This window comes from Pagrus major, chromosome 14, assembly GCF_040436345.1.
Source record: "Pagrus major chromosome 14, Pma_NU_1.0".
NCBI lineage: Eukaryota > Metazoa > Chordata > Actinopteri > Spariformes > Sparidae > Pagrus > Pagrus major.
In genome coordinates this window covers 18,720,589-18,736,088 of record NC_133228.1, presented here as the reverse complement: position 1 = coordinate 18,736,088, position 15,500 = coordinate 18,720,589, and the positions used below count along the sequence as shown (strand labels likewise).

Below are 15,500 nucleotides of genomic sequence, written 5' to 3'. Positions count from 1 at the left end.
TCACGCTGTTGGCAGTGTATTACATATTACTTGTTACCTTCATTTTAAAGTAATATATCACGTTACAATATTACTGTCTGCGTAGAGTAATGAACTACTTATTACACGACTTTTTAGTTACTTTCAAAAAGTGCCCAAATAATCTACATAGAACAATTAAATTGCCTAGATCTTTTTAAATAAACGAATGGCCTTGGACACAGGGATGAGCAGGCAGACAAAGGATCAAAGTCTGATATGTTATGAGATAGGAATAAATATTTGTAGGCTTAGTCATATGAAACACAACAGACCTATAATGTAGCCAATAATGACATGACAAGACAAAAATCTCTTTTTTCTATGGCTTTTGATTTTAGTCCACAGAACAAGGAATGCATGGGCATATGCTTTTGTAACGCGTACACTGTTGGTAGAGCGGTTGATGACTGAATAAAACGTATTTGTTAAGAATATGACAAACTTATAACACTTTCAGATTGATATGTAAAGTGTATCTTTGTGTCCTATTTTGTGTGGCAAACCAATCAAAAATGTGTAAAATGTGCTTTTCAGTATTTCAAATAAATATTCTTGTGTTTTTCAACAGATTACCTCTTGAATTTATTGAAAATGTATATAAGTAAGTAAGCCTGTTGTAGTATATAGACAGTCCCACACTGACCCCTGCTGGTACGCTATGGTAATGACATCATGCAATGACATCACTGCGTCCTCCGTTGCCTAGGTTATTCTCCCGGAAGGACCAAGCCCATAACGACGTCGTTTAACGTTCTCGAGACATTCTTGTTTGAAAATGTCCGTAAATTGCAATTAAGCCTCGTGGTATAGTTCATCATTTATTTATGTTATTACGTTTTAATAACCGAGACTTTTATTGTGAAGAGAAGTTTGACCGCGGTGGGCGTTTCGTCACTGTGTCCAGCTTCACGACGCCTGAATCAATACATTTAGCTTGTTAGCAATAAAACCGCCAACATGGAGGCACTTCTTTATTGTTAGCCGCGGCTATCAAGCATGCTAACATACTGTCCTGTCGCTGTGTTCCGCTATGAGCTTAAATAACGACAGTCTGGTGAGATTGCATCAGTGACTGGGTGATGTCCGCCCAGCCTCTGCAGCAGTCCAGGGAGGGTTCAGCAGCCTGCTAACTGAGCCTGCCCGGCTAGCTCATGCTGATGACTGGCTGTTTCCTGACATTGATTTGCAGGTAGGTGACGGCTTTGGTGCACGGCAGCTGCATGCATCTTTTCTCTCTTCCTTTGCACTGCACAATATCGTATGCAATCTGTTTGCTCATGTGCTTTTGCTGGCTGTTTACCTGTTGTTTTGTGCTCCACCCAAGTGGGAGGCACCATGGCCGGTAAGGTGAAGTGGGTGACAGATATTGAGAAATCAGTGCTCATCAACAACTTTGAGAAGAGGGAATGGATCCCAGTCACAGAAAGCGAGGACTGGAATTTCTACTGGTAGGTTTTACACCTGCATTACACCTGCATCTTCAGTTCACAGTACTCTGCAAGCACCACATATCAGCAGTAGTGGAAGAAGTACTCATGATCTTCATTATTGATTAATCAGCTGACTATTTTCACAATTAATCCTTTAGTCTATAACATGTCATTTTCTTAATTATCACATTCAAGTGGCTTCTTGTCCAAAACCCAAAGACTCTTTATCTACGGTCATAAATGACAGAAAAAAGAAAAGAGAGAAAAAATCCTCACATTTAAGAAGCTGCAACCAGCTAATGTTTGGCATTTTTGCTTGAAAAGTGACTTAAACGATTAATTGATTATTTTTTTTAAAGGTTGGCAACTCATTTTCCAATACCATACCATAAAAATAACCCATAGACGCAAAATGGCTCCATTCAAAATCCGACTTACAAATCAGTCCCAGTGCTTCTCACCCTCCAAATAGACTCAAAGTGAATCTGGGGGGTTGGGAGATTGATTTGGTTTTGATTTTTGTGTCATACACATAGAGTGTCCGACCCTCATGGGTTTACAAGACACCAAAAAATACAGTTGCAGCGGTCAAACAGTTAATTTAATTTCACAACAATATTAAAAATTATTTTGCAGCTCAATCTTTAACAATACATTCTGCCTCCCATGCTTGACAAAGAAATGTGTTTTGTCTATTGTGTGTTTTGTCTCTCTTTTGGCAAATTGATTAAACTAAAAATACGAGTGTGAGGAGGTGGAGAGAGAGTCTGTAACTACAAGTGTACAAATGAGTACAAAAAGAGTTTTATGGTGGGTGGCGGGCAGTGTTAAGGTGCATAGCCATCACCTACTTTGACAAAGCGGGAAGGGAAAGAAATAAAAAGGGGTAAGGGTTAGCATATGTGTAATATTAACACAATATCAATATTTCCTTTTTAAATTACTGTTGAATTGAATTATTGTCAATGTTGGTATCTTGTGACACCCCTATTGCAGAACATGACACAGGCACAAATGGTTGGAAACCACTGGTTCAAGCTTTGAAAATCCACTGTATATTTTTCATATGTATTTGTATGCAAAATATGAATCTTAAAGGTAACTAGTGACTAAAGCTGTCTAATAAATGTAGTGGAGTAGAAAGTATAATATATGTCTCTGAAATGTAGTGCTTATTAGGCTTATTTCTAGGCTCCAAACCCTGTAGATCACCATAGTGCTGTTTAATTTGTATCCGCATGCAGGATGAGCATCCAGACCATCAGAAATGTGTTCAGCGTGGACACCGGCTACCGTCTGTCAGATGACCAGATGGTTAACCACTTCCCCAACCACTACGAGCTGACCAGGAAGGACCTGATGATCAAGAACATCAAACGCTACCGCAAGGAGCTGGAAAAGGAGAGCAGTCCGCTGGCTGAGAAGGACGAGAACGGGAAATACATTTATTTAGGTATCTATTAGATGAGTTTTTTTCACAGAGCACAGAGATGCTGCCGTTCTGAGTATGTTCAACTATTACTACGTTCTTTGCTTCGTGCAGATTTTGTCCCTGTGACGTTCATGCTCCCTGCCGATTATAATCTGTTTGTGGAGGAGTTCCGCAAGAACCCGTCCAGCACTTGGATCATGAAGCCCTGCGGGAAGGCCCAGGGCAAGGGCATCTTCCTCATCAACAAGCTGTCCCAGATCAAGAAGTGGTCCAGAGACAGCCGCACCTCCACGTGAGTTACCACAGTCATCATTACAACAGTAAACACTACCTGTGAGGGGGTGACTTTACATAGAATAATAATTGTTTCGTTATAGCACCAAAGAGCTCCTGTCTCTTAGACGATATATACCATCATATCAATCAGATGTTGCCTGTATAATCGACTCTTTACAGGTATCAATGATCAGTTTGGTCAGAGATTTGTGGTCTGCTGATGTTTGGCTTCTTGCTTTCTGCCTCCAGGTTTGTAGCGGCATCTAGTGGCAAAGAGGCCTACGTCATCTCCCTGTACATCGACAACCCTCTGCTGATTGGAGGGAAGAAGTTCGACCTGCGTCTCTACGTTCTGGTGACCACATACCGGCCTCTGAAATGCTACATGTGAGCCCAGAATTTATATAAAGTTTTTAGTTGATGGATGCCTGGAATCTGGGGGCATATTTTAAACAACACAATGAATCAATTCATTGTTTTTTAAATAAAATAGCAGCTGAATCAGTAATCATAATAATCATTTAATTGAACTCTGTCTGTGGTTTGATCCTCAGGTACAAACTTGGCTTCTGTAGGTTCTGCACAGTCAAATACACACCCAGCACCAGTGAACTGGACAACATGTTTGTTCACCTCACTAACGTGGCCATCCAAAAACACGGGGTAAGTCTGTGTCAGGATTGTTATTAGAAAATAGTGTTTTAGATCAGCTTTTAGTATCTGTAAGTACGTTATAGGTTATATTGGACATTAAAGGAGTATTTCACCAAATCAGTCTTGTACCTCCGTAACGTTTGGGGTCTGAAGAAGCAGAAGTGGATGCAAAATCCTGAACTTTAGTCCTTATTAGGGGGCGAAGGACAAAAAACACTGGACCCTGGTCAAAAATTCTAAATCTTCAGCCAAATACAGACAAAAATAAATCTCCCCTCAGAGCCAATAAAAACATTATTCAACTATTTCACAGTACTCCTCATGTTAAGGAGACTGATTTTCTCATGTAAAATTGGCAGAGTACCCCTGCCAGAGTTTTCTGTTGGCTGCATGTATAGCTTTACTAAATGATTTAACTCTTGCTGACTGCATGCAATGATGACTCTAACTGATGAATTTCAGGTAGCAATATTTTTCTGTAAGCTGATCTGTACAACTTTTTGCAAGAAAAAAACAAAACAAAAATGTCAACATCTAGTCAGACTGTGTGCCTTTAACGCAGGATGACTACAACCACGTCCACGGAGGCAAGTGGACGGTCAGTAACCTCCGTTTGTACCTAGAGAGCACCAGAGGGAAGGAGGTGACCAGCCGACTGTTTGACCAGATCCACTGGATCGTGGTGCAGTCATTGAAGGCGGTGGCTGTAAGTCAACATCAAGTGTTTTTACTCTTACCCACATGTTAATTGACACCACAGAATTGCAATAATTTCTTGAAGTTTGACCACAGTATGGCGCCCTGGTGTCCTGTTACTAACCTCAGGTTGTTATCTCTTTCATGTTAGTCCAAGCCCTTCGATAGCTCAGTTGGTAGAGCGGAGGACTGTAGTGGATAAACCAGGCATCCTTAGGTCGCTGGTTCAAATCTGGCTCGAAGGAGTGACTTTTAACTGTGTGCAGTGGAACATGTTGTTCAATAGCCTCTGATAAAAGGTTGCTGTTCCACTGTAGAGGTTTGTGCTGTTATGTAACTGGTAGAAATGTGAGTAGGTGGCCTTCTATTTCCCTCCAATAAAAGTTATCATGTTGGTGAGATACCGGCAAGACCACTTAGTATATTTTTAAAATATGCTCTAACTGATTTACAAGGACTAGTTAACAGGTGAATGTACTATTCATGGGTGTCTGAGTTACATATAGTAATGTGGTGACTTGTCTGTCACCCTTCGATAGCTCAGTTGGTAGAGCGGAGGACTGTAGAGTGAATCCCAGGCATCCTTAGGTCGCTGGTTCAAATCCGGCTCGAAGGAGTGACTTTTAAGAATTTAATCACGTAGTTCATAGTAAAACAAACCTTAATGTACATTCATACTGTTCAACATACATTAGATCAAACAGGAAACAGCAATGAAACATGCTGTAACTATTAACTATAAGTTATTCACTTGACTACATTCAAGTGGCTTTTTATTTACAACAAAATTCACGTTATTATATGACTTCTCAGTTTACAACACTACAGCTGTTAGACACAAGAACTACACATGGCGCTGATATTAAGGTTGTCAGCCTTCGATAGCTCAGTTGGTAGAGCGGAGGACTGTAGAGGTGTCAACAGGTATCCTTAGGTCGCTGGTTCAAATCCGGCTCGAAGGAGTGGCTTTTTAGTGACTGATCTGGCCCATTTGTCATTTACTAACAATCTTTTAGATTACATGTGGTTCACACAGTAGATAAAACAGGCAAGACCGACTGTTCCCAAGAGTTTTAAAATATGCAGTAAATAATTAACTAGGACTCAACAACATGTGCTTAAACATGGCCTATTGCTTAAGCTTAATTTATGGTTCTGCGTCAGGTCGACTGCGTACCTACACCGTAGCTACGCCGTCGACGCAGACCCCTACGCCGTAGCCTGACGTGCACCTCCAAAAAATCCTAACTACGCGTCGCGTTGACGCGGACCGCAAGCGCTGTGATTGGTCCGCTCAGAACGTAATTTCCGGCAGTTGCTTTTTCCGGTCGTACAGACCACCTCCGCAAACGTCTTCTCTGTCGCCTGCGCTTTAACATTTACAATATAAGCATTTGCTCTTCAATATTGATCCAACTCCAAATACAGCTGCTCCACCTCGGTCGCCATTGTTTACTGTTGTTTACTGTGACCGGAAGAAAAAGCAAGGATTCGGCTATAACCCCTGAAACTACACAGCCACACAGCCACACCCCCCTGGCGGCATGGCGGTGAATTGCAGAGCAACGCGGACCCTCGACGCAGAACTTCGAATGCTCAACGAAGGCGTCAAGTCGACGGCGTAGGTACGGCGTCGACTTGACACAGAAGCATAAACTAAGCTTAAAAATTACATCTCCACCCACTCATTGTCATTCACTGACGGTGGTGGAAAAACAATTCACAAGTACAGATATTGTTTGACTTGAACCTGCAATATTTTTTGGCCACTTGGGGGCAGCAGAGACGTGTATTTACAAATTCAGCAGTTATGTAGCAAGATTAGCAAGACATTGAAGTGTTAAAAGTACTAAAGAACGCCCATTTATTAATATGAGTAATAATAAGAAAAAACTTTATTTGTATAGAACTTTTATGAAATCATATAAGCATAAGCAGCAGCAATCAAAAATAAAATGAAAATTTAATGGTGCAATATGTAAGAATTTTTAGTTGAAAACATTCAAAAATTAACTTAAATTATCAACAGATGTGAAGAAATAACAGTTTTGACTTCTATGTTTTGTGTTGCAGGGATATCTACTGATGTTAGCATGCTAACTAGCTAGCCCCTGGCCACATTGTGCCTCAATAACTGCCTCAAAGTCAGCTACCGCTAGCTGCACACTTAAATGAGCTTAATAGCTAACGGTGGCTACAGTTAGCAGCAGTTAGTGATTACAGTGGTGATATGCTGCCCCCTATTTGCATGGAGTATGAATTCGACAGGTGGCCAAATCTTACATACTGTACCGTTTAATATTTAGGGTAAACACATATAAATCCAAACACACCAAAAAACAGATGCAATACTGTACCGTTAATGTAAAAGTAGCATTTTATTATTGTCAATATGGAGTATTTTAACTACTTTATATACTTTAAGTTACTTTTATCTGTAACACCGTGTTTTAGAAGCTGCTTAAAACAAGATTTTAATCTGACGAAGTAACTATAATTGTCAAGTAACTGAAGTGGAGTAAAAAAGTACAATATTTCATTCTCAACTGCTCTCTGACCGTTAACATATGTAGCGCTGCAACCACATACACTATAAAACCACTCAGCCACACATGTTGAGGCCTTCAGTCATTGTGTTTTTACTTTGTTTCTGTTGAGATCCTGTTTTAAGTATCACTTAGTATCACTTATAGACCCACAGCTGTTAAACCACTGCAATGTGGTGGTGACGTCTTTTTGTTCTTAGCACTCCACTTACTGCACACTTCCCTTTTCTACTAAGTGATCTGACTTACTTCCCCTCTCAGGCTTCAACACACAGGCTACTCTTGGTACTAATAGTTACATCCACAGGTATATTTTGTACTCTGATCATTTGCTTACACTCTGTTGCATTAAAGAGTTCCCAACATATCACAATCACACTGTTGGTCACTTCCTCTTCCTGACTCTGTCTATTCTCTCTCGCAGCCTGTAATGAACAACGACAAGCACTGTTTCGAGTGTTACGGGTATGACATCATTATTGATGACAAGCTCAAGCCATGGCTTATCGAGGTGAGTAATTTAACAGGAGGAGTTATGACATGCACGCATTTCTACAAACTCACATAAAAGGCTTTAATTCACTAAGAATTAACCTCCGCTGTGTAAACTTGGCACCAGTTGCATATTTTGCCAAGCCCAAAGATACTTAACATGCTTACACAGTGACTCCACGTTCCTTTTCCTTGAGTGTGAAGCAGCTTTAAATGCCCTTGAGGTTAATCTTTCTGTGTCAGGACGTGTGCCTCTCGGTATTCAAATGTGTGCTGAAGGTGCGTCTATAACCTATTCAGTGTGTCATTCCAGCTGAAAAAACATTGCTGCAAATACTGTTTATGAACTGAGTGTGCTGACAGTCTGCACAGGATGACACAGGGAATTTGCTGGCTAGTTTTAAAGGTTAAGGGGACACAGTTGGAGGGGTTCTATGTAACAGTTTCTAGCAATTTCAATATAAATGTATCACTTTTTATTGGCTATATGTGAGTGTGAAAGGTAAGACCTCCCCTGTCTCTCACAGTTGCCCATACCAGCCTGTACATGACTTGTTTAAGTTGTTTGACGCTGCTGGGCTGTGGATTTCTTTGTGAAGGATTTTCCATGACAGTCCAAAGGATGTGACTTTATGGATGTTCTCAAGTGCCTCATCTCAGTGCCTCTCTCCGCTCAGCTAACAGAGAGCAACAGTAGCTAACTTTAGAAACTAACATTAACTAGCAACCAGCTTCCACGACACAGAAGTTCCACAGAGCCCCTTTAAAGGTGATGAGGGTAAAAATGTTAACTAATAGATGTCATCATGAAACTTCCCCAGTCGATAACTTACATTAAGACAACTTCTTTTTGTATTACAAGCTTTCTGAAATTGTATGGCTAAATATGCAAATTGGGCATTATCAGATGAAATAAGAGTATAATATTTTGCATACATGTAGTCATACAGAAGTCTGAAAATTCAGGCAGCAAAAAGCCCAAAACTTTAATTAGATAAAATGTTTTAGTGTCTCCCTTTAAAGTACGATGCTAAACTATTTTTATTTTAACTAGATATTGTGCTTGTTATCCAGCTGTCATATTTTGTTGGACTCGTTTTGACAGCTGTACAATCAGTTGCTGGGTTTCCAGGCTAGGTCTGAGCTATTTCTGTTAACAGACACCAATCGGATCTATTTTGGGCGACATGAAGCTGGTTGTAGGGCAGAAACGGTCCTCAGTGAGGGACTGAAGAAACGTGTGCCCGCAAACCTAGCCAAGAATTCTTTCTTTTGTTCGTTATTCCTGCAAGTCACCTACTCTCATTTACAAAATAAAAGCTGAGCAGCTAAACTCTTGTGTTCATGCCATCTACTCAAGGAATGAAACGTGAGTGTGTTTATTTCAAATCATCTCTCCCTGGGCACTCGTATGTTTTCCTTTGTGAATCAACTTCTCTTCTTTGAGTGTATGAATGTTTATGAGCACAGCTGTTATAGCACATTAGCAGCAGAATTTCCTGCCTGATAAGAGCTTCTATATGGGAGAGGAGGAAATAACAACACGCTCATCCCTTTTCCCAAAGTACTTTATTAAACTCTTCCTGTCTCCATGCAAACTTTTGGTCCAAATGTTAAAGTCACTTTCTTTGTCTGTGTCACGCTCAGGTCAACGCCTCTCCTTCGCTGACCTCCAGCACAGCCAACGACCGCATCCTGAAGTACAACCTCATCAACGACACTCTCAACATCGTCACGCCGAACGGTGACATCCCAGACTGCCGCTGGAACCGCAGCCCGCCCCGAGAGGCCCTGGGCAACTATCAAGTCCTGTGAGTGACGTTCAAATCTATGAGTCAGCAACCTCTAACAGCCAGGAGGGGGGTCACACTGAGGCTAAAAATATCAGTCAGAAGTGAACGGTTGCTTTCTCAAATTACTCAACTCAGTGGGTTATCTGGTTTTACCTGCCTACATGCCCTTCGATAGCTCAGTTGGTAGAGCGGAGGACTGTAGTGGTTAAACCAGGCATCCTTAGGTCGCTGGTTCAAATCCGGCTCGAAGGAGTTACTTTTAACTGTTTGCAGTGAAGCACATTTCATTGTAGAGCAGCATGGCTCTAGCTCAGCGTCAGACCGAAATATCTGGAAAGGAATGTGATGTTTGAAACTGAAACTTTATTGTGTGTCTTGTGAAATAGTAGAAAACACAGATGTGAGGGGGTTCCTTTTGCCCCCTCTGCCTTCACATATACAATGGACTATTTAAACATGCTGCTTTACAAACAATACCTCCCTGCTAAGCACTAAGCCCACGTCATCCTCACTCATGCGGTTGGAGAACTTGTCAGTTCCAGTGTTGCAACACCCCTTCGATAGCTCAGTTGGTAGAGCGGAGGACTGTAGTGGTTGCAACAGACATCCTTAGGTCGCTGGTTCAAATCCGGCTCGAAGGAGTGATTTTTAAATGTTTAACAAATTAACCTGGACTAGTGAACAGAGAACATAGTGTATGGATCTCTGACTTGACCCACTTTCAAGTGGCTTTTTTTCATCGTAGTTCACAAAAATACAGTAAGTACACATGGCTCTCCTAGTGAATCCACTTCTTTTGGCCCCCTTCGATAGCTCAGTTGGTAGAGCGGAGGACTGTAGTGGATAAACCAGGCATCCTTAGGTCGCTGGTTCAAATCCGGCTCGAAGGAGTGACTTTTAAATGAGAAGACTTTCTGGTCTCGTATACCTAGAATAGTTTGGATTGCATGTAGCTCACACAGTAGATAACAAAAGTTAACATTTCATGTTGTGATATTATTTGTAAGGTTACTTGTGATGAGCAGCCGGTAAATACAGTCAAAACAGATGGTGCTACTATTGACTTATAACCTCGTATCTGCCTTCGATAGCTCAGTTAGCAAAGGACTGTAGTGGTCACATCGGGCATCCACCGGGCTTGAAGGAGTGACTTTTAAGCATTTTAAACCTGTAGTTCACAAACGTACTGCACAGCAGCAGCTGAAAACCACATTATAACCGTTCTTACTTTCCATTCATATGAACATCAATAGATTAAAATGGATTAACTAGGACAATTTATCTTGTCAACATAAAACACTATATATAGGTATTTGACTCAACCAAGTTCATTTTGGATATAAATTCTTAAGGCGCGACAGTACAGCTGGTAAATTGTTGACTACACATAGTCATGTTAGGTCCGCACCCTTCGATAGCTCAGTTGGTAGAGCGGAGGACTGTAGAGGTAACAATAGGCATCCTTAGGTCGCTGGTTTAGATCCGGCTCGAAGGAGTGACTTTTAGGTGCCTAAACATGTAGTTCAATAAAGGAGGAGCGTTGAGTCTTGTGAACAGCACAACACCACAACAAGAACTGAGGGTGATGTTAAAACGTGTTTGGCTGAGGTAAAGCAGAAGAGTTCTGTTGTGGCAGAGATCCATGAAATCAAATTACCCGTGACTTCTACTCACACAATAGATACATAGGTCGTCCGACAACAGGGGCCCCATTCTGAGCACAATGGTGAGGCTACTGTGTGCTTTAGCACCTTGTTTTCCTAGTATGTTGATGTTAAAGCAACCAGAGGGAGGAAATTACAACGTTACTTCTCTCTCTCCGCCTCAACTCTGACTCAGGTGTACAAAGTATTGTTTTATCTGTATTATTCAACTCTTGCTGTAACTAACAGGATGCATGTTGATATCGGTGCACCACTGTGACCTTGTAGCCTTCGATAGCTCAGTTGGTAGAGCGGAGGACTGTAGTGGTTGTACCATGCAGATTGGTCACAGTAATCCTTAGGTCGCTGGTTCAAATCCGGCTCGAAGGAATAGCTTTTAATCAAGTAGCGGTGTGCTTAGAAAAGTTTCCTTTTGGCACAGACCTACCTGATAATATACAGTACCTCATGAAATAAGATACACTCTGCGCTCTTTAACAACCATAACTTATGCTAGTTTAATGTTGCCGGTCAAACAGTTGTTACGATAACGAACAATCTGTTATAAGGTTTAAAAAACATAACATCCATTTTTTCATACAAACTTACTTGAATTTGTTGGTCCTGTCTGGTAAAGTAGACTCTGATTCAGTTGTCCCTCCCTTGCCTCTATTATTACGCTGTTTTGATCTGAATCATTGCTAGTCTATTCTACACAGTCACCATTTCCCCACTTAAAATGTATTTTTGTCATATCTTCCATGAAACGAGTCTCTGATCGAGGTCAGAGCCTCTGATCAAGGTCAGTTTATATACAAATGTTGTCGGTGTTTAGGACAATACCGACAACTTGTTTGAAACTGCTGCAACATGAACTACAGTTCAAAGTAGGGCTGCAACTAATGATTATTTTCATTATCGACTCAGCTTTGGAATGTATCCTCTGGGGAGCTTGAATGTTGGTTTAAAATGTTAAATTTCATGGCAACTCATGTAATAGCTTTCAAGATATCTCACACACAGATGTCAACCTTACAGCGGCGCTATAGTTAATATCAAGGGATCATGAGTGAGTGGGATACATCCTCTGAGAACCATGAATGTCTGTATAAAGTTTCATGACAAACCATCACATTTGTGTCAAGATATGATCTGATGTTGATGTTGCCTTGCTGCTAGTACAGTTAACTTTTACAGTGAAACGGCAGCTGCTATTGTACAACATGTTCCACGACACACTGTTAAAAGTCACTCCTTCGAGCCGGATTTGAACCAGCGACCTAAGGATGCCTGTTTTAACCACTACAGTCCTCCGCTCTACCAACTGAGCTATCGAAGGGAGACATGTACTCTTTGTTCACTAATAGCAACATGTCTGCTTTCTGTAATGTTTAACACAACAATTAATATCACAATGGGATCTAAATGTAGTCAATTCAGAGATCCATATAGTATGTTTACTGTTCACTAGTCCAAGTTAATCAGTTACAGCACATGTTAAAACCTCTACTGAACTGATTTGTATGCCATGTTTTTATCTAATGTATGTTTAGGTTTTCAAGTGCAGTTATACAAAATGTTCGATTGCATTTTAAACATGAAAAAGTCACTCCTTCGAGCCGGATTTGAACCAGCGACCTAAGGATGCCTGGGATTGCCTCTACAGTCCTCCGCTCTACCAACTGAGCTATCGAAGGGGTGTTGTAAAAGTGAAAAAGAGGGGATTAGTTCTTAGCGGGGGTGGGGGTGTTGTTTGGGTAAAGCTCCAGGGATCATGTAGGGGGAAAGAGCGGGGGCAACAGGAATTCCTTCACATGTGTGTCTTCGCTCTGCCTCTGACTCCCTGTGTGTGTCACCAGGTACGATGAGGAGCAGGCGCAGAGCGAGAATGCCGAGCGTGACCTGCGGAGCCGCTCGGGTCAGTCCCTGGGGTCGAAGAGCACCAAGGGGAGTGCAGGCGTTCGCCCCACCGCTGCCACCTGGAAGTGACGCGATACTGCAGACTCTTAATAACTTCCTTCAGACAGTACAGGGGATAAAAAAGAACCGCCGGGACTCCTTTTTTTTTTTTTTTTAGCCCAACTCTTTTAGCTCATCTCCGATGGACTGTTCCCTGACTGAGCACACAGGGGCCGACAACTCTACTGCTGGAGGGGAGGAAAATCAATAACGTGGTCATTTTGGAGAGTTTAAAGGCTGGAGTTTGTAGGAATGAGTAACTAAAAATGTAGAAGTTGTGCTTTTGGGGCTGAAGGTCAGGCCCAATCTCACATATCTCAGCAGCAGCCGCAGCAGAATTTCACAACATGAAGATAAGAAACAAACTTCCCCAAAAACCTTTAAAAAAAAAAGTGGACGAAACCTTGGAAGAGGAAAAAGAAAATCCCTCTCCTCCAACTTGAAGAAGGAGGATTATAAGAACCTGAACTATGCATGATTTATGAGTCCTGACACTTTAACTTGACCCACCACACAGGTGCTGTGAGATAAAGTGATACAGAAATAGAAGATAGAGACAAGAGATATTACTGAAGCAAAGGGTATAAAGATATAATTTACTGATAGGCAGTTAGGCAGAATTAGAAGTACTAAATGTGTAAACACCCCAAAATAGAATTTGATAATGTTTTTATAAGTGCATTATCAGTATGCTTATGCAGGGGGGTTCATTAAGATTGATTGTATCTATTGATTGCACTTTATTACTTTTTGTTTGCTTGAATATTTCATAGATATTTTGCATTTTTAAGTTCTGACATCATATCTGCTGCATTTATTCTTCATATCTTAAATAAAAGTATGTGTTTGGAAGGTAAATGCATCAGCTGACAGTATTGGAAAAGGATTGCAGTATTTTGGGGCTTTTTTGCAGTATATTTTAAAATGAAGTAACACAGTCTCACCAGATACTTGCAGCATTTAGAAGCATTTGGAAAGAATGTACTTCTTAAGTAACGATTAGGGTGATTTCACAGAAAGGAGGGGGGTTGTTTCATTTTCAGTTTCGGTCCTTTTCCTGAGTATGCTCACCCATCACTCCAGGCTGATAATCACTTTAATTACTCTAAAACAAGGGGTGTTATCAGTCAGTGAATGGAAGAAAGGTGTTAAAGGGCTCCATTGAAAACATTTCTGTAATGAAATTGTGATTTAATCAAGCTGACACAGAACCCCATTTGAGGTTTTGTGAAATTAATTTCTTGATACTTGATATGGAATAACAAACACCTACTCAATATTTAACAGGCCTCTTTATTTGCTCTCTATACTTTTCTAAAATGTAATTTAATCTATTTAAATAATGCAGTTGAGCGCTTTTTCTCCTCCTCACTGTGGTAAGGGGCCGGAAAAGCCTTTTATGAATCTAATCTGCCTGGAGTTAAGATTAATCAGAGGTCAATCCTTCAAAAGGCAAATGCCCTTTATGTTCTTTATGTAAAGTAAGTCTCTGCATGGCACTGTTCCTTGACCTTGATGGTTTGACACTCCTACCCCACCCACCACCACCACCACCACCGCCGCTACCTTGTTGTTTCCTCCTGGCCCTGAAGCTGGTTACGACATGCAGAATAGCAGCTTATCAAAGTGTTCGTCTATAATTAAATTCCCCTAATTGTCTGAGTCGTATTGTTAGGCTGTAAGACACGCACATCCTCCTGTGCTAGAGACCAAATTATCTTGATTCAACTCTGAGGTGTGTCTGAGGCTAGTTTCTGTTTTTGTCTGGTTTTCTTTATTGTGGTGCAGCTTATGTTGTGTACATGACACAGCTTTTCTGTTTTTAGCTTTGCAGTACTGAGATCTCTGCATCGTTTTACTTTTTGTCTTCCTTATAATAAAATATCCTTATTGGTGCTGCCTTGACAATAAATCATGTTTATTTCAAAGCAAGGGTAAGTGGGGAAATGTGTTGTTGCGATTACTGGCCCTTTTAAGGTTTTACAGAAACATATTAAAGTGTTAAAGTTTCGATCAGGAGAAAGATTTTTTTTTACCAATTTCTGGACGATCCCCTCGCCCTCTCTCACCTATATGTTGTACATCCGAAAGTGTCTATTACACCACTTTGTGTTAAATATATCTTGGCTTCTGCATGAGTAAAGAAAGCCTCTATATTTAAAGTAGAAGGCGAGAAACATCAGACGGTTTTAAATTCTTATTTCTAAAAACGCACCTAAGACACATTTATATGACCTGTGAGATAAATAACCGAACGTCAGAACTCGATTGCAATAGAATGGGTGTATTTTAATCTTTAATTAAGATTTCAAAGCGGGCCCCCAGAATGTCAGATGCTTTGTAATTGGTTTGTTCCCCAAATTTAAGAGAAGTTCAAGGAGAGATCAAACTATTCCTCATGTTACTGACGGCCCCCAGAAGCCTCTCCAGGGCCCCTGCAGGGCCCCAGAGCTCACACTGGGGACCGGTGCCAGGGGAGCCTCAGGATAAAGTAACTAGAAAAACTTTTCAAGGGATGTGACGTCAGACCGCCGCGCCTCTCCACAGTTTACATAAAG

General features: G+C 41.0%; 1 protein-coding gene and 10 non-coding genes across 11 annotated transcripts; 9 read left to right on the top strand and 2 right to left on the bottom strand.

The window, feature by feature from the left end:
• The first annotated feature begins 1,108 nt into the window (after positions 1-1,108).
• Positions 1,109-14,844, top strand: ttll1 (tubulin tyrosine ligase-like family, member 1). The gene is made up of 10 exons (XM_073480737.1): positions 1,109-1,210; positions 1,346-1,469; positions 2,696-2,904; positions 2,995-3,175; positions 3,409-3,546; positions 3,714-3,822; positions 4,376-4,519; positions 7,480-7,566; positions 9,195-9,358; positions 12,843-14,844. The coding sequence occupies exons 2-10, from the start codon at positions 1,357-1,359 to the stop codon at positions 12,970-12,972; spliced, it is 1,275 nt and encodes a 424-aa protein (XP_073336838.1). The 5' UTR covers positions 1,109-1,210; positions 1,346-1,356; the 3' UTR covers positions 12,973-14,844.
• Positions 4,668-4,754, top strand: trnay-gua (transfer RNA tyrosine (anticodon GUA)). Its single transcript is given in 2 exon segments — positions 4,668-4,704; positions 4,719-4,754. It is a non-coding gene; the product is annotated as a tRNA-Tyr (tRNA).
• trnay-gua (transfer RNA tyrosine (anticodon GUA)) lies at positions 5,039-5,125 on the top strand. Its single transcript is given in 2 exon segments — positions 5,039-5,075; positions 5,090-5,125. It is a non-coding gene; the product is annotated as a tRNA-Tyr (tRNA).
• Positions 5,385-5,471, top strand: trnay-gua (transfer RNA tyrosine (anticodon GUA)). Its single transcript is given in 2 exon segments — positions 5,385-5,421; positions 5,436-5,471. It is a non-coding gene; the product is annotated as a tRNA-Tyr (tRNA).
• On the top strand, positions 9,506-9,592 carry trnay-gua (transfer RNA tyrosine (anticodon GUA)). Its single transcript is given in 2 exon segments — positions 9,506-9,542; positions 9,557-9,592. It is a non-coding gene; the product is annotated as a tRNA-Tyr (tRNA).
• On the top strand, positions 9,895-9,981 carry trnay-gua (transfer RNA tyrosine (anticodon GUA)). The gene is given in 2 exon segments: positions 9,895-9,931; positions 9,946-9,981. It is a non-coding gene; the product is annotated as a tRNA-Tyr (tRNA).
• On the top strand, positions 10,144-10,230 carry trnay-gua (transfer RNA tyrosine (anticodon GUA)). The gene is given in 2 exon segments: positions 10,144-10,180; positions 10,195-10,230. It is a non-coding gene; the product is annotated as a tRNA-Tyr (tRNA).
• On the top strand, positions 10,749-10,835 carry trnay-gua (transfer RNA tyrosine (anticodon GUA)). The gene is given in 2 exon segments: positions 10,749-10,785; positions 10,800-10,835. It is a non-coding gene; the product is annotated as a tRNA-Tyr (tRNA).
• On the top strand, positions 11,272-11,373 carry trnay-gua (transfer RNA tyrosine (anticodon GUA)). Its single transcript has 2 exons — positions 11,272-11,308; positions 11,338-11,373. It is a non-coding gene; the product is annotated as a tRNA-Tyr (tRNA).
• On the bottom strand, positions 12,236-12,322 carry trnay-gua (transfer RNA tyrosine (anticodon GUA)). The gene is given in 2 exon segments: positions 12,236-12,271; positions 12,286-12,322. It is a non-coding gene; the product is annotated as a tRNA-Tyr (tRNA).
• Positions 12,594-12,680, bottom strand: trnay-gua (transfer RNA tyrosine (anticodon GUA)). The gene is given in 2 exon segments: positions 12,594-12,629; positions 12,644-12,680. It is a non-coding gene; the product is annotated as a tRNA-Tyr (tRNA).
• Positions 14,845-15,500: the final 656 nt, after the last annotated feature.